General features: G+C 38.0%; 1 protein-coding gene across 1 annotated transcript in view; it reads left to right on the plus strand.

Moving 5' to 3' along the window:
• Nucleotides 1–27,499, plus strand: part of LOC126298364 (ceramide kinase) — a 257,678-nt gene that overhangs the window by 214,991 nt on the left and 15,188 nt on the right. Inside the window, exon 7 of the mRNA XM_049989664.1 lies at nt 21,298–21,494. Coding sequence (XP_049845621.1) covers nt 21,298–21,494 — 197 coding nt within the window. The remainder of the gene's footprint in view (nt 1–21,297; nt 21,495–27,499) is intronic.

A 27,499-nucleotide genomic window follows, 5' to 3' on the forward strand; every position in this document is an offset into this window, starting at 1 on the left:
ATTATTAGTTCTTTGAAAGTGACTGTTAAAACAAGTGCTGTTTGGGAACTTTCTGAGTGGAACATTTGCCATTGCAAAAACTTCAACACCATTTTCTTCCGAAGTGACCTTTGTTTCCTTCATTTGGCTGCATTTAAGCTTTCAAGAGTGATTGTTCTGTTCAAAAGTAGCAGTATTTTCCCACCAGTTAAGTGAATGTGTCTCCAATATAAGCTGTTTCTGGACATTATTTGTCTTTTCTCACCCAATTTTAAGATTTAAAAAATGTGCAGAATACTAATTTCGACCTTTTTTGAGCATTCATTGCCCTATGATCCATGCTTGACAATGCTATAGATAGAACCAATGAGGCTCTTAGGGTAGAAGTACAACTGAACTATCAGCAAATTGATTTTAATGTTAGGGGAAGAATTTTGGCACCGTCAAAAAATGTTACAGATTTTGTTTTCGGATCACTATAGTGCAGAGCACTATAGGCTATAGTCACAGATGGCCATGAGCATAAACAGACTGTAATTTTGACTGCCACAGGGGAAGGTATGGTGCAGGGAAACAAACACTGCCTGCATTTCACTGGGCAGCAGCCTACAGCAGAACTGACACATTGTCAGAGGGATCGCCGATCTCTTCTGGTGTTATAAAGGTCATAATGGAAATCAGTGATGGACCAGGATTAGTCGCTTAAATTACTCTGCTACTCACAATAAAGTGCCTGGCAGAGGTTTCAATGAACCACCTTCAAGCAGTCTCTCTACCGTTCCACTCTCGAATGGCATGCGGGAAAAACAAGCACTTAAATTTTTCTGTTCATGCCCTCATTTTTCTTATTTTATCATCATGATCATTTCTCCCTATGTAGGTGGGTGCCAACAGAATGTTTTCGCAATCCGAGGAGAAAACTGGTGATTGAAATTTCATGAGAAGATCCCGTCACAACGAAAAATGCCTTTGTTTTAATGATTGCGACTCCAATTCATGTATCATGTCTGTAGCACTATCTCCCGTATTTCATGATAATATAAAATGAGCTGCCCTGCTTTGTACTTTTTTGATGTCATCTGTCAGTCCCACATGATGCAGATCCCAAACCGCACAGGAATACTCCAGAATAGGGGTGACAAGCGTGGTGTAAGCAGTCTCCTTAGTAGACCTGTTGCACCTTCTAAGTATTCTGCCAATCAATTGCAGTCTTTGTTTTGCTCTACCCACAATATTGTCTACGTGATCATTCCAATTTAGGTTATTTGTAATTGTATTCCCTAAGTATTTAGTTGAATTTACAGCCTTCAGATTTGTGTGACTTTTTGCGTAATCAAAATTTAGCGGATTTCTTTTAGTACTCACATTAATAACTTCACACTTTTGTTTATTCAGGGTCAATTGACACTTTTTGGACCATACAAATATCTTATCTAAATCATTTTGCAATTCATTTTGGTCATCTGATGACTTTACAAGAAGGTAAATGACAGCGTCATCTGCAAATAATCTAAGATGACTTCTCAGATTGTCTCCTATGTCATTAATATAGATCAGGAACAATAGAGGGCCTATAACCCTTCCATAGGGAATGCTGGATTCTGTTTTACTCGATGACTTTCCATCCATTACTATGAACTGTGACCTTTCTGACAGGAAATCACGAATCCAGTCACACAACTGAGGTGATATTCCATAGGCAAGCAGTTTCGTTAGAACACACTTGTGAGGAATGGTGTTGAAAGTCCCCCGGAAATCTAAAAATATGGTATCAATTTGACATCCCCTGTCAATAGAACTCATTACTTCATGAGTATAAAGAGCTAGTTATGTTTCACAAGAACAATATTTTCTGAATCCATGCTGACTATGTGTCAATAAATCCCTTTTTTTTTTTCTTTCTTTCTTTCTTTCTTTCTTCGTGGTACTTCATAATGTTTGAATACAGTATATGTTCTTAAGCCATACTTCAAATTGACACTAGTGATATGGGCCTGTAATTCAGCGGATTACTCCTACTTCCCTTTTTGGGTATTGGTGTGACTTGAGGAATTTTCCAGTCTTTAGGTATGGATCTTTCTGTGAGTGAGCGGTTGTATATAATTGCTAAATATGGCGCTATTGTATCAGCATACTCTGAGAGGAACCTGACTGGTATACAATCTGGACTGGAGGCCTTGGCTTTTTTAAGTGATTTAAGCTGCTTTGTGGCGAGGATATCTATTTCTATGTTATTCATCTTGGCAGTTGTTCTTGATTGGAATTCAGGAATATTTACTTCATCTTCTTTGGTGAAGGAGTTTCAGAAAATCGTGTTTAATAACTCTGCTTTAGTGGCACTGTCATCAGTGACTCCACCATTGTTACCGAGCAAGGTGGCGCAGTGGTTAGCACACTGGACTTGCAATAGGGAGGGCGACGGTTCAATCCCGCATCCAGCCATCCTGATTTAGGTTTTCCGTGATTTCCCTAAATCGCTTCAGGCAAATGCCGGGATGGTTCCTTTGAAAGGGCCCGGCCGACTTCCTTCCCTAATCCGATGAGACCGATGACCTCGTAGTTTGGTCTCTTCCCTCAAAACAACCCAACCCACCATTGTTATCGTGCAGTGAAGGTATCGATCACATCTTGCAACTGGCATGCTTTATGTATGACCAGAATCTCTTTGGGTTTTCTGTCAGATTTTGAGACAGAGTTTCATTGTGGAAATTATTGAAAGCATCTCGCATTGAAGTACACGATATATTTCAAACTTCTGCAAAACTTTGCCAGTCTTGGGGGTTTTGCATTTTTTTAAATTTGGCATGCTTTTTTTGTTGCTTCTGCAACAGCAATCTGATCTCTTTTGTGTACCATGGGGAATCAGTACCATCACTTATAAGTTTATGTGGTATATATCTCTCCATTTCTGTTGATACTAACTCTTTGAAATCATTCCACAACTTTTCTACGCTTATGTGATCAGATCGGAAAGAGTGAAGACTGTCTCTTAAAAAGGCATTAAGAGCATTTTTATGAGCTTATTTAAATAGATATATTTTGTGTTTATTTTTGATTGTTGTAGGTGTTACGATATTCAGCCTAGCAGCAACGGCCTTGTGGTCACTAACCCCTGTATTCATCATGGTACTCACTATTTGTCCAGGATGATTTGTTGCTAAGAGGTCAAGTATGCTTTCGCAACCATTTGTGCTTCGAGTGGGCTCATGAACTAATTGTTCAAAATAATTTTCTAAAAAAGCATTCGGTACAATTTCAGTTGACATTTTATGCCTGCCGGCATCTTTAAACGTATAATTTTTCCAGCATATTGATGGTAGATTGTGGTCTCCACTGACTATAATGAAATGGGACTCAAGATTTCTTTGAAGTGTTCAGCAACATTACAGTTACAAAATCCACTCTCAGCCCACTATGTTGCATGCAAGGATGGATGCTCTTTCCCATCTCCCCTTGTGAAACAGACATCGAATTTGACAGGCTTTAGATACTGTGTTCTGCTTTGGGCATCAACCAGCAAGGCACTGCCAATGAATTGCCAACCACAGAATGTGAAATAATGACAGAAAATAGAGATCAGAAATGATGTCTGTGAACTTGCTTTAAACTCACCAGCAATCCTATGATGTCATTTCCAAACTTTCCATCCCTGCAAGCTTGGAGACTCGAGTCTCCAGTTTTCTCCTCTGCCCATTTAACAGAAAACCCATCACTTAAGTCTGTTGTTAGATTGGTTGGTTTAAAAGAGGGGGGGGGGGGGGGGCAATTTGTATGGTCATCGATCTCTGTTGTTAGGCTTAAGTGGAATATAGCAGAGTAGTGTAATAGTGGACTCGCAGCGTGTCTGCTACATAGACAATGGTTAGGCATGATAATTATCTATATGTATTATGAACTAGCTCAGAAACCCGGCATTGCGTGGGTATTTATTTATAGCTGTGCCTGAGATTTTCTATGCACTGAATTTATTTTTTACTTATAAAGCTTCTTAGTATACAGCGTTTGAAGTGATTTGACTGGGGACATGAATGAAGAGCTTGTTTGCTTTACCAGCATTAGAGAGAATTGTGTAGATCTGGCCATGAGAAAATCAACTGACTATAACGCCCGCATGTACAACACACATCAGCTGGCATTGTGCTTTGTTTATGGTTGTGGCATAACATAAGCTCACCAGGAATTATACTCATATAAAGCAAAGTAGCAAATTAGGATAAGCGGAATTTTAGGTATAAAACATGCTCACCTGTGGCACATCCTGTCAAAATTACTGTTTGTGTGATATTACATTGGAGAGAAGTAATGTTAAGCTTCTGTGAATGAAGGGTTCTGAGGAGGTAGATAATGCATGTCACTCCTGATCAGAGGTATGTAGTGCATCAATTCTGGAAAGAGTTTCCAAATAGAAAGTTAAAGCCTGATGTTCGTGAACCACAGCAAGTCTCACCTCATGATCTTCATTGGATTCTTGAGGGTCCTCAGTCCTTTAGCTATGCTCATGTATTCAGAAAGAGTTGTCTTTTTATTTTATTTTTTATTTTTTTCAACAAAACAAAATATCCAGAATATAATTCTGGAAACATCCCCAGGCTGTAGCAAAGTCCTGTCACGGCACATCCTTTCTTCCAGGAGTGCTAGTTCTGCAAGGTTTGCAGAAGAAATTCTGTGAAGTTTGGATAGTAGGAGATGAGGTACTGGCAGATTGAAGCTGTGAGGACGAGTCATGAGTTTTGCTTGGATAGCTCAGTTGGTAGAGCACTTGCCCATGTAAGGTATGATTGTGGTGCTTAATTCTGACATTGGTATAAACTTCTGAAAATACATCTGTCACTGAATTAAAAAAAAAAAATTAACGGTGTTATCTATTGGTTCTTTGGTGTAATGCAAAACTAACAGTGCCATCTATTCCTCCTTTGTGTGTTATGCCATGATGATTAAACATTTGAGCTACTAAGCTAAGCAGGCAGTTTTAGATAAGACTTTAAACCACCATATCTTTTTCATCCGTGTTCAGACTTTGAGGAAACAAAGCCTATAAGGTGCTCCAATAAAAAACCCACGAAAATTTGTCTAATACTTTTGGAGATTAGCATGTTCGAACAGACAGACAGACGCACACAATGGTTTTATAGTTTTATTAATAATATAGATTAAAGTTCCGTGCTGCATTTTTCTGTCTGTGTGTGAAGACTAACCTCAAGAACTACCATATGGATTTTGGTATGGTTTTGACTAATAGGTACTCTGATTCATAAGAAATATTTGTGTATATAATTTACGAGGGGCATTCAATAAGCAATGTAACACAAGTTTTTTTCTGAATGCAGGATGGTTTTATTCGAGATTCCAATACACCCTTTTATTCGAGACTCTTTTGGCCTGTATGCCTGCATGTTATCACTCTACTAATCAACATCAGACCCAATTTCTCGCTGCATCAATAACCTCCTCATCATCCACGTACTACTTCTCAAAGAGTGCATCCTTCATAGGACCAAACACATGAAGTCTTCTGTTAGGCAGCGAGGAACACGGTGGGCACCCTGTGAGTACCCCAACTGGAGGGTGATTGCGTCAGCACTACCAAGAGAGACATCCAGTTGGGCACCGAGATACTTGATTGTCAACCGTTGATTAGTTCGAATGAGAGTATCTGCACATTCCAACATTGCAGGAGTCACAGCTGCACATGGCCATCCGGCTTGTGCGAGATCAGACAGGTTTACTTATCCTTGTTGCGATGATGACAGATGCCTTACTCAGCATCACACCGTAGACATTCTCCAGGTGCCTATGAATATATGTGATGCTCTGGTTTTCCACCAAGGGAAACTCAAAAGACAGCTCTCTGCTTGGAAAACACCTCTGTTACAGACACCATTTTGAAGGTTATGTATAGCGCCGCCTCCTGTCGGAACTTCATGAAACTATAAAGATTTTGTAGTATCTTTTCTAGTTTCCTTCCAATTATTTTTTATTAATGACCCTTTTTTTTTACAAATAATTGCTTTATAATTAAACTGAAAGGAAACTACTGAACATATTGACAAATGGCTGTGTTACAATGTAAGTTTGACCACTAGGAGTGCTGTATAAAAATTTCATCTCTCTAGCTTGAGTGGATTTCAAGAAAATGTTCCTTATATTCGAAAAATTCTAATTTACGAGAAATGGCTATCAAAGTTTCTCAATACATTCCTGCACTATAGGATGGATTATCAGGGTGGTCTTCTTCATCCTCCAAAAGCTTCTTCTTCTGTCTTCTTTTCTGGCCTGTTGTTCCATCATACTTCATATGCCTTTCTCTTCTTTCTGCTCCTCTTATCCTTTCTCTGTCAATATTTCTTAGTGCTCGTACAGTGTTCACCCCAGCTGTAAATCCTAATGCCTTCAGAACTTCACACTTCACACTGTTCACTTGGTTGTGTTCCCGGCGGGGTCAGGGATTTTCTCTGCCTCGTGATGACTGGGTGTTGTGTGATGTCCTTAGGTTAGTTAGGTCTAAGTAGTTCTAAGTTCTAGGGGGACTGATGACCATAGCTGTTAAGTCCCATAGTGCTCAGAGCCTTGCTTGTAGGTTTCTATTGCATCATAAATGCCAAAGTGCAGTGTTTTTATGCTTACAAACACCCTTTTAGGAATCACTTTCCAAATCAAATTGTTTACGCTCTCATTAGGATTCTGCGTCTTTCCGTGTTGACATTTGTGTAACAATTCTGCCTGTGGTAAGTCATGAAAAATTGGTTTTATTGCATTTATCACAGCTGCTGGCAAACCATGTTTGTGATCATAGTCCTTTTTTGCGTTTTATTTGCACCAAGAATCTTTTGGGCACAGGCTGTGTTGAGGGTATTCATTGGAAGAGGCAGTATGAAGGAACAATGTCCACACTGCTTTTCGCATGTCACTAACATTACTAGTATTTTGCCTTATAGCATACCCATAGTATCTCTGTAGATGTTCAATCACCTCATCAGTAAGTCTGCCTCTCCCTCCTATTGTCTTTCCATCACTGAGCTTACTTGAACCCAAAGTTTGTTTGAGCCTTCAAAGCCGTGCACCCATACGCCTTTGCACATGCCCAATCCATTCCAACTTTTCAACTACAAATTCATTTCCATGTGATTTAAGTTCCTCTATAGTCTTGGAACCTTTGGAGTCACCATTCCCAAGGTAGTATTTGTACCTAACGTTGTATCTGGGAACTGAACGTTCAAAAATTTGTTTCACTCCATCCACTTCCATTGCTCCACTTCATCCACTAAAATTTGCCTCACAGGTTCCACTGTGCTCTCCTTTGATTTTATTCGTGCACCTACAATGTTTTGATAATATTGCAACATCTATCACTCGTGCACTATCACCACAAGTAGCAGTTACAACTCCATTCAGGGATTTATGACCACTCTTTTGCCAGGAACCATCTAATGCCACTACCAAATCCCTAGAACCACCGTTCATTTCTACAGATTCCTCCACTGCTTCCTTCATGGTTTTCAAAGCCACATCTTCAACAGAGGATCCTACCAGTTCACGGTAGTACCCAAATTTGCTTGGAGGCGATGGCAAGTTCATAATACCACAAAACAGTTTACCAGCAGCAGACCCTTTTCCAATGGATCGAAGACCATACACAAGTCGAACATTCACATCAAACACTCTAGATCGTCCATTTTCACCAAAGAGACTGGCATGTGAATTGTAGAAAGTCACTTGGTACTTGCAAAATGCGCAGATTATCTTCATCTCACAAGCTAAACCAAAGTGCTTTGTTATCTCTAGTCCCCCTCCTACACTTGAACACATTTTGCACACAACACTTTCTTTCAGCACAGAAGATAATAATCCAATATTCAGTACTTCATTAATATCATCACTGTCACTAACATATTCATGAAATCTGTCACTTCCACCAGTCAGCTTCTTGCTAGAAGATGTCACAGGGCTATGGCCGGCCATGTGTTGCTTAGCAGAAGAACGCACTGTTTCAGTAATTGTAGTATCGCAACTTGGTATTAGTGTTAATTTTCTTTTCTCTATGTTCTTCCTCTTCTTATATACACGGTTACTAAAACGTGGCATCGTAACCAGAACAACACTTTACACAAGAAGTATAATACTACCAACAACAGGCGCAACACTGAACTAATTCGAAACGGTAAACAGCAAAGAGACGATGTTCTACGCTCTTAGTGCTTCATTTGTCACAGAAAACAATGCAGCCAACCCTTGCACACTCAGTGTATGCGTAACATAAGGCGCTGTATGCGTAATAGGCCGAGAAAATCCCAAGCAGTTTGCCAGGAAGTCACGAGAGGGTGTTAGATGCATTCAGCGGCCACCCATTTCCTGTGCAGGCGTGGGGGAAAATGGTAATAACTCCACTTCTAGGGCGAGTAGAACAATAATTCAAAGTTTACATTAAAGGGGAATGTTCCAATTAATTTTCGGTAGCAAAAAAAAAATCGTAATTTTTTGGATTTGACCACCTCCGGCTCCACTTAAACTGCAATTGGCTGAGAAAAAAAAAGTGTTGCATTACTTACTGAACACCCTTCATAATACCACTATGCCAGACAATTCATCCAACCATAGATATTTTGTGAAACCCGCATGTGAAGCTGGGGCAGGTTGCTAATTATTTACTATTACTGATGGGTTAACAGAGAATATTTTTCTGTATATACATACATAAGTATAGGTTTGTGTGTGTGTGTGTGTGTGTGTGTGTGTGTGTGTGTGTGTGTGTTTGAAATCAACAGTTTTCTGACTGGTTTGATGCAGCCCAACATGAATTCCTCTCCTGCACCAACCTTTTCATTCAGAGTAGCATTTGCACATTATATCCTCAATTATTTGCTGGATGCATTCCAATCCCTTGTCTTCCCCTACAGTGTTTTCCCTCTAGTACCAGGGAGTTATTCCCTGATGACTTAAAACATGCGTTACCGTCCTATCCCTTCTTCTTTTCAGTGTTTTTCTTGTGTTCCTTTCTTCACCAGTCCTGCAGAGAACCACATTACTCATGTCATCAGTCCCCCTAGATTTCAGATTTTCAACATTCTTCTGTAGCACCACGTCTCAAATCCTTGAATACTATTCTCTTCCACTTTACCCACTATCCATGGTTTACTACGATACCTTTCTGTGCTCCAAACGTACATTCTCAGCAATTTCTTTCTGAAATAAAGGCCTGTGTTTGATACCAGTAGACAGAAGTCTGCCTCTTTGCCTGACCTAGTTTGCTTCATGTGTCCACCTTGCTTTGTCCATCATGGGTTACTTTGCTTCCCAGGTAGCAGTATTCCTTAACTTAATCTACTTTCTGATCATTAATTTTGATGTTAACTTTCTTGCCACTCTTATTTCTGCTGTTTCTAATTACTTTCATCTTTTTCTGAATCTGCTTAGTGTATTCATCTCTTGGTCTCCCTCTATGATTTTTACCCTCCACACTGCCCTCCAATGCTAAATTTGAGATCCATTGATGCCTCAAAACATGTCCTACCAACCGATCCCTTCTTCTAGTCAAGTTGTGCCACAAACTTCTCTTCTCCCCAATCCTATTCAATACCTCCTCATTAGTTACGTGATCTATCCACCTTATCTTCAGCATTCTTCTGTAGCACCACATTTCGAAAGCTTCTATTCACTTCTTGTCCAAACTAGTTATCGTCCATGTTTCATTTTCATACATGGCTACACTCCAAACAAATACTTTCAGAAACGACTTCCTGATACATAAATCTATATTCGATGTTAACAAATTTCTCTTCTTCAGAAACGCTTTCCTTGCCATTGCCAGTCTACATTTTATATCCTCTCTACTTCGACCATCATCAGTTATTTTACTTCCTAAATAGCAAAACTCCTTTACTACTTTAAGTGTCTCATTTCATAATCTAATTCCGTCAGCATCACCCGATTTAATTTGACTACATTCCATTATCCTCATTTTGTTTTTGTTGATGTCCTTCTTATATCCTCCTTTCAAGACACTGTCCATTCCATTCAACTGCTCTTCCAAGTCCTTTGCTGTCTGTGACAGAATTACAATGTCATCGGCGAACCTCAAAGTTTTTACTTCTTCTCCATGAATTTTAATACCTACTCCGAATTTTTCTTTTGTTTCCTTTACTGCTTGCTCAATATACAGATTGAATAACATCGGGGAGAGGCTACAATCCTGTCTCACTCCTTTCCCAACCACTGCTTCCCTTTTATGCCCCTCGACTCTTATGACTGCCATCTGGTTTCTGTACAAATTGTAAATAGCCTTTCGCTCCCTGTATTTTACCCCTGCCACCTTCAGAATTTGAAAGAGAGTATTCCAGTCAACATTGCCAAAAGCTTTCTCTAAGTCTACAAATGCTAGAAACGTAGGTTTGCCTTTCCTTAATCTTTCTTCTAAGATAAGTCTTAAGGTCGGTATTGCCTCATGTGTTCCAACATTTCTACGGAATCCAAACTGATCCTCCCTGATGTTATTATTATTATATCATGATATTAATTTAATATCTGAATAGAATCAGCATCAATTGACCTGTCATAAGTATTTAACAGATACTGTTACTGTGAACCAGTAAAATGTTATGTATGACATTAGGCTCCAGCTAATTGCAACAGTCATACAACCGAACCAGTAGCACTGAAATTCCTCTCTGTAGGACCACTTGAGGCTGGAGTACATGTGCCTGAGAACATATTGTCTTTTTTTATTTCCACCATCCAAGAATATTTGTTGCTGCTTTTGCATCCTGTTTGGTTGCAGTGACTCAGAGGTACAATGATACTTCGTAGCATTCGTTCACGTGGTCTACACTTTATGCATACCTCTGGAACTCCAATGGATGAGGCAGTGTAAAGAGGCCTTGTGTACTTTCATCTGAACATTGAGCAACTAGAAAGAACCAACATTGCAATTTGTAGCTGTATTCACTCATGTTCCAAGATTGTAGAATAACAGGTAAATATAGTTCTTCACTCACCTGAGATATCTGTATACAGAGAACCAACCTCTTTGAAAACATTATCTCTGTCTTCAGTGCTCAGCATACAAAGCTCACAATATGGGGAGGACAAAAATGTTGTGATCTTGTGGTACAAATGCATTTTAATCTTATCATTCCTTCCATGTGCATCTTAATTTAAGTATTGTCATGGCATTGCTGTCTAATTCATTAGAGCTCAAGTGATAAGCACATGCTTACACCACCAAAGAAGTACTGAATGTGGAATTGAATAGTTGTATGGTTCTAGATTGTTACTAGCTTCATTGAGTGACTTCAGAAATGTTACTTCATTTAGGACCTATTATCTATATTTTGAAGTCAACTTAACTTGTTTGTGGGAGAAACTCCTTAACCTTGATCAGAGTATCATATAGTGAAACCAGCATGTCTAACAAAGGGAGAAGAGGTGGGAAGCAGGAGGAGGGCCCAAGAGATTTAGCAGGTGGCTTGGAGGGAGGCAGCAGGTGTGTGGGATAGACAGGGTGTATATGACCTGGGACAACTGGGAGATCCGGGAAAAACCTGGGAATTTTTTCACCCATAAGAAAACCGGAAAAAAACCCGGGAATTTTTTAGAATTCTGGGAATTATTCATTGTTTTAGTTTTAGTTAAATTTTTGTGATTTTGACTGGTAAGAACCGATACTCTAACAAAGGATATTACTGTTTCCTGCTACTGCAGAATAATACTTCAACAATAAAACATAAACAAGAGGAGAAAATGGAAATAACTTTAATTGCAAAGGAAATGCGCCAAATACAACAACAACAACAACAACAACAACAACACACAGTGCTCATTCAAGCGTCTGCCAACAGCAAAATGTGTCAGAGGCTTAGGAAGACTATGCAATGCTTCATAACAACAAATTGCCTCCGATGAGCGTGAAGTCACAACTGTTTACATTAGATTTGTTTTAGCAGTTACGATTGGGCTAATGCGCATGTGCAGTTGAGTTGCACTTGAGCAGTAGGTTCTCCTTCTTCTGGATACAAGAATGTGGCTGTTGGCTGTGCAAGCAGTCGCAACAAGCAGCTAGATGCTACCGGGAAAGGGGGCGCCAAATTCATATTCTCGAGGAAAAATAACTTGTTTCACAAAGTGCCTAGCATCTGGCACACATTTGTCTATCAATTATTCGTATGATTTTTGAAACAGTTCCCTGTTGATTCTTTAACATTTTTGAACACATTTTAAGTTGATTTCTGAATGAATCATAAGTTGATTTTTGAATGCGTGCATAGTGTACGTGATGCCTCTGTCAGCAGAATCCTCGCCGCATCTAGAAATAAACTTTTCGCAGGCAAAAGGGGATGGGGCTATATGAGTTGAGCCGAGTAAAGCCAAACAGATGAATGCCAATTGCTTTCTGATTATGTGGTTGATTGGGTTTGCGAATGATCAGCGTTGTTATAATTACTAGCAAAATCCATAGATTCAGACTACCAGAATGGAAATAAACGACTGACAGGAATAACAGGTGAGAGAGATTATGTATTATCTTCTCTGTGTATCCAAGACTATGAAACTTTTACAGAACGTTTCTGGCCAGATCGCTACACTAGTAAGGACCAGTTGTACAGTCCCTGGTTAGCAGCCTCTTAAGTTCTATTCTGGAAGTAACACGGAAAACAATTGCGGGATAACTAAACCTATGATTCTGGCAGGGTTACTGAAGTTAATCGGTGAACAGATTTTGACAATGGTAGGAATAGCTGCAGAATTGGTGATGACAAGATTGTTTGTTAGAACGAGGAAGGAGAAGAAACAGGGACATCACACAAATTATGGAAGAATGAGACAGTTCCAAATTTATATAAAAATTTCTTAATACTACTTTTCGATCTCATGCTTGAGAAGCTGGTTTATATGAATGAAATGTGAAACTATTTTCCAACATAAAGCTTTTTGCTTGTAGTAGGCCTAATAATATTGGTACTTCATGAATTATATTCTGTCATGTTATAAAAATGGCCATTTGTGCCAAAACAGTCTCGTTTATTTGGTGTGTGTTACAAAATTGCTCCTATATTAGAAAGGCCTAGATTTTGTTTTATCTAGCAGACAGTGACAAAATAGATGTAATCAGATCAAGAAACCACACCAGTCTTGGATATTATTTGTGTTAACAGCTTTTTTTCAGTATTAGATAATGACATTTCGATTTTTCATGTAGCAAAATGTTTGATGAACTTTGATGAGGTAATAGATTCTTTCACAGAAAGGAAAGCACACCATTTAAAGCTGTAGCAAGGTTAGAGAGGAAAAAATGCTAGGAGCTAAGGATTGAAGTAATGTGTACTTTTTTGCTTCTCTCTTGTCTTTATTGGTTTTATGTATCCTATATTTAATTTTATGTCACACAAAATGGGAAGTTATTAGCTAATAGGCAATAAAAAATCCAAATTTTTTTAAGAGTCTTGTTCTCCAGCTTACAAATAGTCCCATCCACTATTAATTGTGAGATTTTTTAAAAGAGGGGCAGGCTATCAAACCGACCTACTGGGAGCAGTAGAGGCACCACAGGACATTTCAATTGCTGCTGTCCTGAATATAGTTTGATGGCATCCATTACAAAATATACAAGTTTCAATTCCACAGAGTGTAATACAGTGACGTGCGGTAGAAGAATGCTTTATGAAGAGGTGTGGCACTGCACTTTAGCACACTTAATACCAAATAACACGACTTACATTTCCTCGAACACATATGTTTTATGTTTCAGACTTTTCAGAAAGATGTGCCCTACAAGATGAACATATTTTTGAAAATTCAATTTTATTTTAGTATTGACCCGGTTCGCAAATATCGTAGATCCGGGGGTGATGTGCAGAGCAGTCTGAGTTATAGTGGGTAGTCTCCACATGACCCATGTTTACATTTAGTGATTTTGCTGTTTCCCCTTCGTTTACTTTCATGTCAAATGAAAACAAACTGGATATCTGTGACCGGGAGCTATCAAGTGAATTAAAATACATTCACATAATTATGGAAGGCTAAAATATGTCATTAGTTTCAGTTTTTTTTAATTTACACCTTTCTGACAGTCAAGCATTAATTGCCTTGCAGAACAGTGAAGTTATTTTTGTCTATTTGCTAAAGAAATTTGACTTTTATTAACCTTTTCCGCAGAGGCAGTCAATGTATTTGAAACAAAATGTTTAATTCCACAGTACTGGCTAGTTTCAGCTGTTTGTTGCATTTCAAATGCATGTTTTCATCTTCTATCACATATGCATTATGCCATAATAAAGAAACAAACATGATATAATACAGTACTGGTGCTCGAAGAAAATTTACATCCTGAAAACCACATTGAAAAGCTTAACATCAGGATGAAGTCTACTTCATTGGGAATCAGGACATGTGAATGTGTACTTTAAGTACGTACTTCAAATGTGCACATTTTAGTATGGGTCACAAAATTCCGATGCTATTGGAGTATCCTCTGATGTCTTGTTTCTTTTATGTCATAATGTATGATCTTTCAATGTTTTACACGTACATACATACGGGCTTCCTACATCATGGTAGCTGCACAAGCACGGTATCGCCTGTTATCTGTGCTCTCTGGCAACCTATTTCTAATAAATGAAAAGCACCAGTTTGCTTTTGTTCTGCAATATTACTTTTATTGTTAACCGGTTTTTGGCTTACAAGGTCATCTTCAGACATTTACTGAGTATTATCACCAAAGAAGTTACAATTTTTGCAAACAACATTGGAAGAGAAGTAACACGACCAGACTGAAGTAGAAACATACAGTAAGTAACATCTTTGACAGTGTGATGGTAGTGCAGTGAAAAAGTAAAAATTGAACAGTAAGTAAATAACAATAGACCAAGCAGTAAAACCTTTAACACAAAATAGGGATAGCATGCCCACATAACAGTTTCTATGAATAAACAGAACTAATAAAATAAAATAAAATTGGTACTAAATGTAATTACAGAATACATAAGGAACTTTAGCAATAAATAGTGTGTTTTTAATAGCAAAGATAAGATCCAGTTATTAGCCAACAGTGGGGTATACAAAATTACCTGTTCTGATTGTGACAAATTTTACATTGGTCAGTCAGGGAGAGACTTAGCAGCTAGGCTGGCTGAACATGAATGCAGCTGGAGGTTGCATAATTCAGACTCTGCATTTGCTGAGCATGTACTGAGTGAGGGTGACAACTACCAGCCAGTGTCCCGTGTACTTCAACTAACAAACAAAGGCCATAAACTCAACCTGCTGGAAGCCCTGGAAATTAACAAACATCTTGCTCACAGTCCAGATTTAATCCTAAATGACCAGACACAGCTCAACACTTCCCCTCTCCTAAACTTCATATAATCATCTCTGTCATTCATTACTTCCCAAACTGTCTCTTCCTACATATTCCCATTTTCCTGTATTCATTAAGTTCTTTTGTTTCGTTGAAGTGGTCTTTGTATTCCATATAGACTATAGTTTTAATAGTTAAGGCTTTCTTTTAATTGGTACTTGTATTACTGTCAATGTTTAACACCTCTTGTAGTTGTTTCATCAAATATTGTTCATATTTTACTTTGTTCATTTATTTAATGCAAACTGTTACACAGCCACTGTTTTGATTATAATGTTAATGTCAAAATGCACTACAACCACACCCTCAAAGATTGCATTTACTGTAGGTTCCCTCAAACGCCTCCATTTTCTTGCATTTATTTTTTTCTATTTTTTTTATTGATATTGTTTAAGTTCCTTATGCATTCTGTAGTTTCATTGATAATTGTCTCTTCTTTTGATTGGTTGGTTTATTACTCTCCACGTTTCATACCTCCTGTTACAGCCTACTCTAATACTAATTTAATTTTATTTTATTAGTTCTGTTTATTCATAGAAACTGTTATGTGGGCATGCTATCCCTATTTTGTGTTAAAGGTTTTCCTGCTTGCTCTATTGTTATTTATGTACTGTTCAATTTTTACTTTTTCATTGCATTACCACCACACTGTCAAAGATGTTACTTACTGTATGTTTCTAATTCAGTCTGGATGTGTTACTTCTCTTCCAATGTCGTTTGCAAACATTGTAACTTCTTTGGTGATAATACTCAGTAAATGTCTGAAGATGGCCTTGTAAGCCAAAAACCAGTTAACAATAAAAGTAATATTGTAGAACAAAAGCAAACTGGTGCTTTTCATTTATTACAATGTTGTTCTACCAAGAACCGATGGAAGATTCATTAACATGAATCTATTTCTAACAGGTCATGGGGAAATATTGCAAATGGTGGTTTGAAAAACGTAACTTACAAAGTAAATATCCTTTTACGTAAGTTGAACTATGTGCGAGAATGTACCTTGGATTTCTTAAATCACAGAGCGTTTGACTCCATTTAAAAATCAGCTCTTTGATGACGAGCCATTTAGAAGAATTTTGAACCCTGAAGATCAGACATTTGTCATTATTAAAAATTTTACTGGCACATTAGTGTGATATATCTTAAAGTGTAACATGCGCAAAGAAGATCGGCGTTATATGTGAAAGCTTAGCTTCTCTTGCAACTTATTGACCGTAGAGACAAATATTATATGTGAAAGCTTTGCTTTTCTTGCAGCAACACTATGTATATTAATTTAAACTACTAACTTTCCCTGTTTATGTATTTTTGCTACATAACAGTGATGTTGCTGTTGGCTGACTACATCATGTGTCCTATGCTCTGAATAACCGCTGTCATTGGCTGGTGAGATCACGTGACATGAGCTATGAATGGCTTACAGAAGCACATCCCAATCTCTATTTCAATGATTCGGAAAGTAACAAGCTGTGTTTGGTGGAATTCCAATGTATACTTTCATAATAAAAAATATGCAGTGTACATGTTGCTGCACATCAAAGATATTTCCAAAACGTGTCTTTTTCTCTGAGTTTTGTTTTCTAAAGTTCTGGGAAATTCTACGCCCATGTATAAAACCATAACCATTCAAAGGATTGATGAGGGTAAAATATACTGTCACTTAACATGCATGTTTTCACCTGGGACAAAGTGTATTTTGAACTGGGAAATCCAGGAAAAATGTGGAAATTTTTTTTTCCTTGTCTGTGTATACACCCTGGATAGAGATGCATGAGCAAGAGGCAACAGGCACAAAAGCTAGGAATGTGATAAATGGACACTGGAGCTGATGAGTTCTTATGTAGTTCAGAAAATCTGGTGCTGGAGGGAAGTATCCAGATGGGACAGGTTGTGAATCAGCCATTGAACTTGACCATGCTGTGCTCAGCATGTTTCACCACCAGGTGGTAAGCTCTGTTCTTAGCTACAGTTTTGTGGTAGCCATTCATTCCGATGGACAGCTTGTTGGTGGTCATGCCTACATTAAATGACAGTTTTAACTAATGAGGCCGCACACAAATTTATTTTGAACAATCCCAAAGGGCAGGACATATCAAACAATACTTGCGTTCAAGTAGACTTGAGATTTCCCAATATACCGAAGTGCTTGATACAGTATCAGCATTGCTTGAACTACCACGTGACATTTGATTCATGGCAATAGTGCAAGGGATAGGTGAGAAACTATGAACTAGCCACTACAACAGTCTAATGCTCTGCTTAAATTAACAGTTTTGTAAAACACAGGGGAAAATGACATTAAGCTTTATCAACTTACAAACTTTTGTTGTATTTGAACAGGTTTGCAATAAAAGTTCCCATACATGTATGGATCCCATTTACACACATTTATGTGAAGGTAACATTCAAAGACAAACATCTTGTCCTTCAAAAACAGTTACTTGATTCTGAACCAAAGTCAGTATCTTATTTGGTTATGAGAAATAAGTGGGCTGCAAATGAGAAATTCAGTTTCTGTACACATGTTAGGATACTGCAGAAAATCAGTACCAGCTTTCAATCACATTTAGAACAAAATAATAACATTCAGATGAAATGAGAAGGAAAATTAATCTAGAATGAAATGCCTAAGAAATGAAATAAATCATACTAAAATGTCTGTAATTGTTGTCATGAGAATAAATTACACTGGAAAGACTCATTGTGGAGATAGTACAAACAAATGTCACTAGACAGTGGGGCGAGCGAAAGTTCTAGAATTGGGCTGAATATTGATTGCAATCTTTTATTTACATATTAGTTGCTGTTGTTACATATGACCTGCACTCTAGAAGATATTGCTGTCCATGTTTCACTGTTGCTCAAGCACAGCACTACAGAAAGATGGAGGGGGAACAGTGACCTAGCTGGGCTGAGAACTGCTGGGAGGGGAGTGATTATCAGGCAGAATTTCATTGTGCAACCAACCATGGGGATGTATACTGCATACTTTGGCTTTTTATAAACATGTTTAAACTGCAGGTTTCCTGAATCAGTTTGTACTCTGTATTGAATTTACTTTAAAATTGGACAAATACTCAACAATACAGGGTGTATACGCTCTGGGAAGTCTGGGAAAAACCTGGGAATTTTTTTTTTTTCTGGGAGAAAACTGGGAAAAACATGGGAATTTTTTAGTATTCCAGGAATTTTTCATTTAGTCTTCAGTCAAATTTTTGTAATTTTGACTGGTAATAACTGATAGTCTAATGAAGAATTTTACTGAATGCCACTACTGCAGAATAATACTTTAGCTATAAAACATAAAAGAGAGAATAAAACCAAAATAAAACTCAAGTTGCAAAGGAATTGCGCCATTTACAATATCAAAACACAGTGCACCACAGGCACCTGCCAAAAGCAAAATGTGTCAAAGGCTTAAGGCCGAAGACAATGGAATACTACCTAACAGCAAACTGCTTCCGATGAGCAAAATGTCATAACTGTTTACATTAAGTTCAGTTTCAGCAGTTGCCAGTGGGCTCATGTGCATGTGCAGTTGAACTGCATAGCGATCTGTGTTTACATTTAGTGATTTTTGCATATGCGCAAAACAGTCTGAGTTGTAGTGGAGAGGGGGATAGTGATCTGTGTTTACATTTAGTGATTTTGCTGCTTTGTCTTCATTTACAGTTCATACATCAAATGAAAACAAAATGGATTTCTGTGGCTGGGAGCTATCGAGTGAATTAAAATACATTCACATAATTACAGAAGGCTAAAATATGTTATAACTTTCAGCTTTCTGATTTTATTTTATTTCCACATTTTTGGCAATCAAGCATTAATTGCCCTGCACACCAATGAAATTATGTTTGTCTGTTTGCTAAATAAATGTGGCTTTTATTAATCTTTTCTGCAGATGCAATCAATTTATAAGAAACAAAGTGTTTCATTGCACACTGTTGGCTATTTTCAACTCCTTACTGAATTTCAAGTGCACATTTTTACCTTCTGACACATACAACGTTATGTGATAGTAAAGAACCAAACATTGAGACAGAACAGTACTGGTACTCCAAGAAAATTTGTATCCTGAAAAGTTCACTGAAAAGCTTAATATCAGATTGGGCCTACTTCATTGTGAATCTGGACATTTGAATGTGTCCTTTAAGCTGAATTATGCAGTTTAGCATGAGTTATGAAATTCCTGTACTTGTGGAGTATCCTCTGATGTCCTGTTTCTTTTTTTATGTCGTGTAAGATCTCTTAATGCTATATGCGTATGAACATATGGACTTCCTATTCCATCGTATCTGCCCACACACAGTAATACCTATTTTCTGGTGCTCTCTGGCAGCTGCTGAAACAAATCCATGTCTAAGAAGTTGCGGGAAAATATTGCAAATGGTTCCTTGAAAATCATTATTTTCAAAGGAAATTATTTTTATGCAAGATGAATAATATTATGTGTGTGAATGTGCAATGAATTTCTTAAATCACAGAGCAGTTGACTTTCATTTAAAATGTAACACACTGAATACCAGCTACTTAAAATAATTTCGGGCCCAGAAGACCAGACATTAATGTCACTGTTTAAAATTTGACTGGCACATTTGTGTGATGTAGCTTAAAGTGTAATACATGCTAGAAAGATCAATATTATATGTGAAAGCTTAGCTTTTCTTGTAGCTTATTAATCTTCAAGACCAATATTATATATGAAAGCTTAGCTTTTCTTGTAGCTACAGTATGTACATTAATTGAAACTATTAACTTTTCCTATTTGTGTATACATGCTACTTATGTTGCTGTTGGCTGACTATATTATACTTTTGTGATATGAAAATACGGAGCGTACATGTTGCTGCACATCAAAGATCTTTCGAAAACACGTTTCTTTCTTTCTTTGTGCCTTCCTTTTCTCTTTTCTCTCTCTCTCTTTCCTTTTTTCCGAGTTTTGTTTTCTAAAGTGCTGGAAAGTTCTATGCTGATGTATAAAACATTACCATTCAAAAGATTGATATTTTTACAGCTCCAAGGGAAAGTAAATGGTCACTTACCATGGAAAAAGTGTATTTTCACCTCAGAAGAAGTGTATTTTGATGTGGGAAAAAGTGCATTTTTAACCGGGAGATCCGAGAAAAATCCGGGAATTTTTTTTCTTGTCTGCATATACACCCTGCAATAGCATACATTTCAGCAGGAGACACTGAAAGTATTGATGGGGGCCAGTGGTGTATTTATGTGTTTTGTGCAGCAGTGTTGTTGATACTTATCATGAGGTACAATGGGAATGATTGGGGGTGTGTCAGCTGGTGGTTCTACGCAGTCGATGAGAGAGTGGTAGGCAGATGATATGTTTGTAAACAAGAGACACTGTAACATTCTCACAACAGTCTAGAAACGAAATTGCAACATATTCGGAAGAAACAGCCAAATATGTGTGACAACGGAGATATAAATTTCACAGCTATCCTGTTAGAATGAGAATGGTGATGATGAAAATAATGCTAACAATTTCTTTTTCTTTTAAATTTCTCCTTATATTATCAAAGTGCAGGCAATCAAAGTTTGTAATTTTGATGAAAATTAGATTTTAAATTTGATTAAAAAATAAATTTTTACCCAGGGAGCCTCTTTAGAAAAAGGGGGGGGGGGCGGTTTGTCTTATATTCAGAGCCACCTTATATTTGGGTAAATATGTTATTTTGATAAATTGAATAAAATAATTTATGTAGCCTCCTGTATACATCCATTTCAAGCAGTATAGTTTTCTGTATTTATTTCTCATATCGTTCTTGGACCCTTAATTTGTTAATTTTCAAAATATTTCAGATGAATGTATATAGAAATGATAATGTGTGTTTATTGCATGTGATAAGCAGTGAACCATTTCACATATCCTCACTCTTGTTAATTAGCTACCAGCTAGTTCAAACCATCACAGTAACGCTGATGACAATATATTAACTGTTCTTATATCTTTGCAGAATGGAAGACATTCCGTGGTAAATTCTTTATGGTGAACTGTGCAAACGTGTCCTGTGCATGTCAACGAAGTCCAAATGGCATGTCACCATACTGTCATATAGGGGATGGTTGTGTTGATGTTGTAATGGTAAAGCACTCTAATCTTTTCAACAATCTCCGATTGCTTCTCAGGATGACGAGCAAGGCCAATAATGTGGTAAGTAGCTCTTCAATTACAGGTTTCGATACAGCTATTTAAACTATCTGACCTTCATTTCAAGCTTACCATTTGCAATAGTTGCCTATGTTGTGTCTTAAAAAGCGAAAATCATTATAATGAGTAGCTATGACGTTATTCACAGATCTATTATGGTGCATGCATTTGAAAGATTGGAACCAGGGCAAAGAGTGTCGATCATTGTAATATGGGCTTTTTTCTTCAGCAGTAGTTTGCCTTTTCCAATATAGCTAAATCATTGCGATATGGCTCATTTCTCCGTCCAGTGGTCATTCAGCTGTAGAAGAAGTACCAGGAAAATTAAATGCTTCTCATAATTGCCATAGAAGTATGCACCATGTAACATTAGCTAAAAAAAAGTCTGTTGTCATCGGCCTGCCTGTTATCACCCTTTCATGGGTAGACTAATAATGTATAATGGTCATTTGCATCAGCTGATTTGCATTTTATACTTATACACTGCTAGATAGAGGTGAGTGGATGTGTTTTGAAACAATCACATTAAAATAATACACAAAACATTGTAAGACTTTACCAAAAAGTACAACCCATTTTTTTTATGAAGATGGACCAAAAGTCTGTCGTGGGGCTGCAGAATATTGTTAATCATGTCTTTCATTTAAAAATATCATATCTGAGCCTTGAGTGAATCAGTAATGTTTACAAGACTACTTTTTTATTTATATTTACAGCAGTTCTGTGTTGTAAGTGATCAAGATTTATTCACATCACTGTTAAGTGTGAATGCTAGGCAACCAGGGAAACATTTAAGATAACTAATTAGTGAATAAACCTTGAGCATCTGTACGAATCAGGATCTGCTTCCTGAAAAGATTTGATTTTGAGGGAGGAATGCCCTGACTTTTCTGAAGAAAATTTGTATAACCTTTGAGAGTGACAGAGTGACTAAAGTAAAAACTTCAAGAACAAACATAGAGTTCTCCAACTACCTGGGATCATCTTACTCTCTCTCTCTCTCTCCCTCTCTCTCTCTCTCTCTCTCTCTCTCTCTGCAGCCCAGGTAGAGCAAAAAAGAAAAAAAAAACTAGTTTCAGATGCAACCATCAATTATTCATCTCTGAGTCTAAAAATTTTGGATGCAAATGCACAAAGTTAAAATGTATTGTACAATACACCTTGGAAAGGTACGTATTGAGCAAAGTTGTGAGGGTAAGTGCCTACAGAGTCCAATGACCACATTAGACAGGTGCTCCAAAAGCAAAGAGATATTTACCACAGATTTGAACCTAGTCACAGCTTTGCAAAGAAAGTGCATGTGGAGAACCAAGCATGAAACTTATGAATTTGAAAGTAAAATTGTATGTAAAAATCTGACAGAAAATCCAAAGAAGCTCTGGTGTTAAGTTAGTAAACAGATCAAAGTTATATATCTGGTCACTCGGTGAACATACGGGCACTGAAATAGAAGATGACAGAAAGATGGCTCAAACTAAATTCCATTTTCCAAAATTGTTTCACTGTTTCATTTTCCTACTCTGCAGAGGAAGAACACAGTTTATGATCACTTGTGCTGGGAGTTATGCAGAGACTGATGGAACCAAGAGGCTGTTCCTGAGGTTGATGATGGTGGAGTTCATGAAGTGGACAGGTAACTAAAAACAAGACCAGAGTGTAGCAAAGTCATCTTAAGCATATAGAATAGTGCAGGGAGAAATCCAAATCACAAGTATAACACAGGCAAGGATAAAACTACTGTTTAATGGTGCATAACTAATGGCTTCAAAGACTAGTAAGAGACTGGCTAGCAGGAGCAGGGCTGCGGTATTTAGCAGGATAATCTCATTATCGACTGGTGCCAGCCGATATGCCAGTGCTGCTTCACGTGGGAGCGAGATGCAGCAGAAATATGTTGCCTGAGTATCTCTGTCATGTTTACCCTGTCAAATACTTGGGCTGGGCAGAGAATCCAAATCACTGTCGGATACTAAATGCTTTCACCATTTAATTAACATGTAGGGATGCAAAGGGCCAGGCTGGAGCTGACTTCACGGAGGAAGTGGAGAGAGGTGCCCAGATACCCACCGAGCTCCCGCAGTAGTTCCTCGACGTGATCAGCTGGATCAGAAGGTGGCAGTGCCCATAGGAGATCCAGCTGATCGACAGGTTCAAGTGTGCAGTGTGGGCCTGCCTGCAGGAGAGTAAGTGCTGATCGTGGCAGAGATAGGTCCAGTCCAAAGATGCTCAATCTCCATTGATGGTGTGATGATGGTTGTGGGAGGGAGCCAGAGGTAACCTAGGGGGAGGAAGTGGTTCCATCTCCATCGACTCCCATTGCTGGTCATTTTGGAATCCTCATCGACACCTAACGTGAGGGCAGAGATTGTAAGGGTACCGGGCAGGCTGGTTGGCAGGCTTGTCCCTAGCGTGGTTGCAGTCGTATCCAGTAAGCGGTTGAGGGGAACGTGGAGGGGGGAGGGGCAGGATGTCACATTGTGGATGGCAGATTCTGATGCCGGCTGTAGTTTCAAACAATTGCCAGTGACAATGCTTTGGGTACACCTGGGGTTCTAGCCAAAAGTACGAGCACAGACATATGAAACTGGCTAGATGAAACTGGGAATATAACTCCCATACTTTGCAACCTGTCTAGTTCTGATGTAACATGCTCAAGCACGGTGAAGACACTGAATGAGATCCAAAAACCTTAGGCACTGTCAATCGACAGGATCTGAAACCTCATTGCACAACCTAATGTAGATTCAAACAGTTACTTAAATTGTACACATAATGTACCAAGTTCTGTGAATGGTATCACAGCTGAAGCCAGATTCATCTGGTCGTGAATTTGAAAACCGAAAAGGACAAAAGTGTCTAGGACAAAAATGTTAGTTGTCATCCGAGAAGTGTCTACTAGCAGAGTTAGTTGCTGAACTACATTTTTATATCTAGCGTGGATTGCAGTCTGATCCTGTTGTGTGACTGACTGGCCACTGTACATCACCACTCTGCACTGAGGGGACCTCAGCTGTGGGGAGTCAAACTGCCAGTACGTGTCCTCGTTAATGCCCAATTGCGACATGAAGCTCTGCATCCCTACTAGCGTTGCTATGGGCACTGGCAAGATGTGTACAGCATGCTGATGACCAATGTTGTTGACACACACCAGCCAAGGCAGGCATTTGCTAGGTGTCCTGGTTTGTGGCACGCAAAACAGATGACATCACAGAAAGGGCGGTGACGTCACTTATGCTGTGGGCTGCAATCTGGACATGATTTGATGACATAAGCTTTTCTGGGACACATTGATAGGTAACACTTTTATAGACCAAGATAAGTTTAAAAATGTAAATTCTTGTCCTGTTGAGAATGGCCTTTCTGACCACGGTGCTCATCTAGTTACAGTATATGACATAGCTCCATCCAGTAATTCAAAACTACCCTCCAAAGTTGTGTTTTCAGTTAATGACTCAACAATTAAAAATTTCAGGGAAAATCTTCAGCAATTAGACTGGGATCAGGTGTACAAGGAACCCGATGCTAATTTAAAATATTACTTATTTCATGATACACTTGTAAGAGAATTTGAAAACTGTTTCTCCAAGAAAGTAGTTAAATCTAATTATAAGAAACCATGCTAAAAACCTTGGCTTACTAAAGGAATAAAAATATCTTGTAACCACAAAAGGGAACTGTATCTAACAACAAGAAAGAGTAATGACCCAGAAAGAGCCAAATATTATATAAACCACTTTGCTACATTAAGAAAGGTTATTAAAAAGTCCAGAAGCATGTACATCATGTCTGAGATTAATACCTCTGATAGCAAAATCAAAACAATGTGGAATATTTTTACAAGGGACACAGGGAAACCAGGAGTACAGGATGACGGCATTACCATCAAAGTGAATGGAAACTTGACAAACAACAAGCTGGAAGTTGAAAACATTTTGAATAATCATTTTTTAAATGTTGTAGAGAAGATAGGATTTAAATGTTCATTAGAAGAAGCAAGGCAGTTAATGGAAGAGGCCTTACCCACACAATTTGTTACAATTGAAATTCCACTCACCTCTCCTTCTGAAATTAGGAAGATAATAAACTCACTCAAGAATAAAAGCTCACATGGAATTGATGCCATTCCCAGCAGGATAATAAAAGCTTGTTCCCAAGAGATAAGTGGGATTCTTAGCCACATATGTAATAGATCTCTGCAGCAGGGCATTTTCCCAGTTAGACTGAAGTATGCCATTGTTAAACCACTGCATAAGAAAGGTGATACGTCTGATGTCAACAGCTGCCACCCAATCTCTCTTCTGACTGCCTTATCCAAAATTCTTGAAAAAGTAATGTATTGTACAGTAGCTACACAACTTTGTTCAAAATAAAGTTTTAACAAAATGTCAGCTTGGTTTCCAGAAAGGTTTTTCAATGGAAATTGCTATATATACTTTCACTAATGAAATATTAAATGCTCTGAGTAACTGGAAGTCAACTGTTGGGATTTTTTGTGATCTCTCAAAGGCTTTTGATTGTGTAAATCATGGAATACCTCTAGATAAGCTCAAGTATTGTGGTTTGAATGGGACAGCACTCAAATGGTTCAAATCATACCTAACTGGAAGAGTGCAGAAAGTTGAAATAAGCAGTTCACATAATATGCAAAAAACTGGTGATTTCTGTAATTGGGGAACAATCAAGAATGGGGTGCCGCAAGGTTCGGTCTTGGGTCCTCTGCTGTTCTTAATATATATTAACGACTTGCCATTCTATATTCACGAAGATGCAAAGCTGGTACTTTTTGCTGATGATACAAGTATAGCTACCACACCTAACAGACAAGAATTAACAGATGAAATTGTAAATAGTGTTTTTTGGAAAATCATTAAGTGGTTCTCTGTAAATGGGCTCTCATTAAACTCCGCAGTATCCTTTCTTTCAGGAGTGCTAGTTCTGCAAGGTTCGCAGAAGAGCTTCTGTAAAGTTTGGAAGGCAGGAGACGGATACTGGCAGAAGTAAAGCTGTGAGTACCGGATGTGAGTCGTGCTTCGGTAGCTCAGTTGGTAGAGCACTTGCCCGCGAAAGGCAAAGGTCCCGATTTCGAGTCTCGGTCGGGCACACAGTTTTAATCTGCCAGGAAGTTTCAATGAAATGATTATTCACAGGCAGGTAACTCGGAAGTATGTGGCAGAGCTCCCTTGTCCATCATCTGCATGAGACATTTCTAATGAGGGAGAATAACATTTTCTCTGACTGAAATAATTATATATTGTAATTATTCTCAGTAAGAAATAGCTGACACAAGGAAGAATATATTATTCGTTTCAGGAAAAGCAATCATAAATTTAACTGGAAAATGAAGTGAAACATAAAGTCTAGGATGCTATAAAATCTTGTCAGATTAAATTATTTGCATAGTACATATTTAGTAACAGCTATATATTGACATATTTAAGAAAAATTTTGAGTGATGGACTTATATGGCCAACACTTAAACAAAGTCATAAAATTCACTTTTGTGCAATATTTCATGTACAGAATCTACAGATCCTAGCTGTAGTCTGCATACATGTTACTGGAACAATGTTTTTGACAGATTTTGTTATATCAAATTTCATTGATAAAATGTGGGGCTTAGATGTGAATGTGTGTTAAATGGATGGAAGAACTCTTTTTAACTGTGAGAGAAAATGTAAACTACTATATGTTGCATCTATTTTAGAGACTTTTTAAATGTCTCACATAGAAATTATTAGTAATTTTTCACTGACAAGCGAAATACATTTTAACTTACTGTCAGCCATCATAAGCAGTGTTTTTAGAAAATCTGCATCTGTGCCAATACTGGTTTAAATGATAAAGATACTGCACCAGTTACATTTTGTCATGTGTAGCACAATATACTTCAAGAATTGATTCTCATTTTCATAATTTTTAGTATGATGTCTGTGTGTGCTGTTCTTCCTCCTTCTATCTAGCTGTAGTTTTATAGTCTGCTTTGCACTCCTTCACCATGTAGAAATACT

Source organism: Schistocerca gregaria, chromosome X, assembly GCF_023897955.1.
Source record: "Schistocerca gregaria isolate iqSchGreg1 chromosome X, iqSchGreg1.2, whole genome shotgun sequence".
Taxonomy (NCBI): domain Eukaryota; kingdom Metazoa; phylum Arthropoda; class Insecta; order Orthoptera; family Acrididae; genus Schistocerca; species Schistocerca gregaria.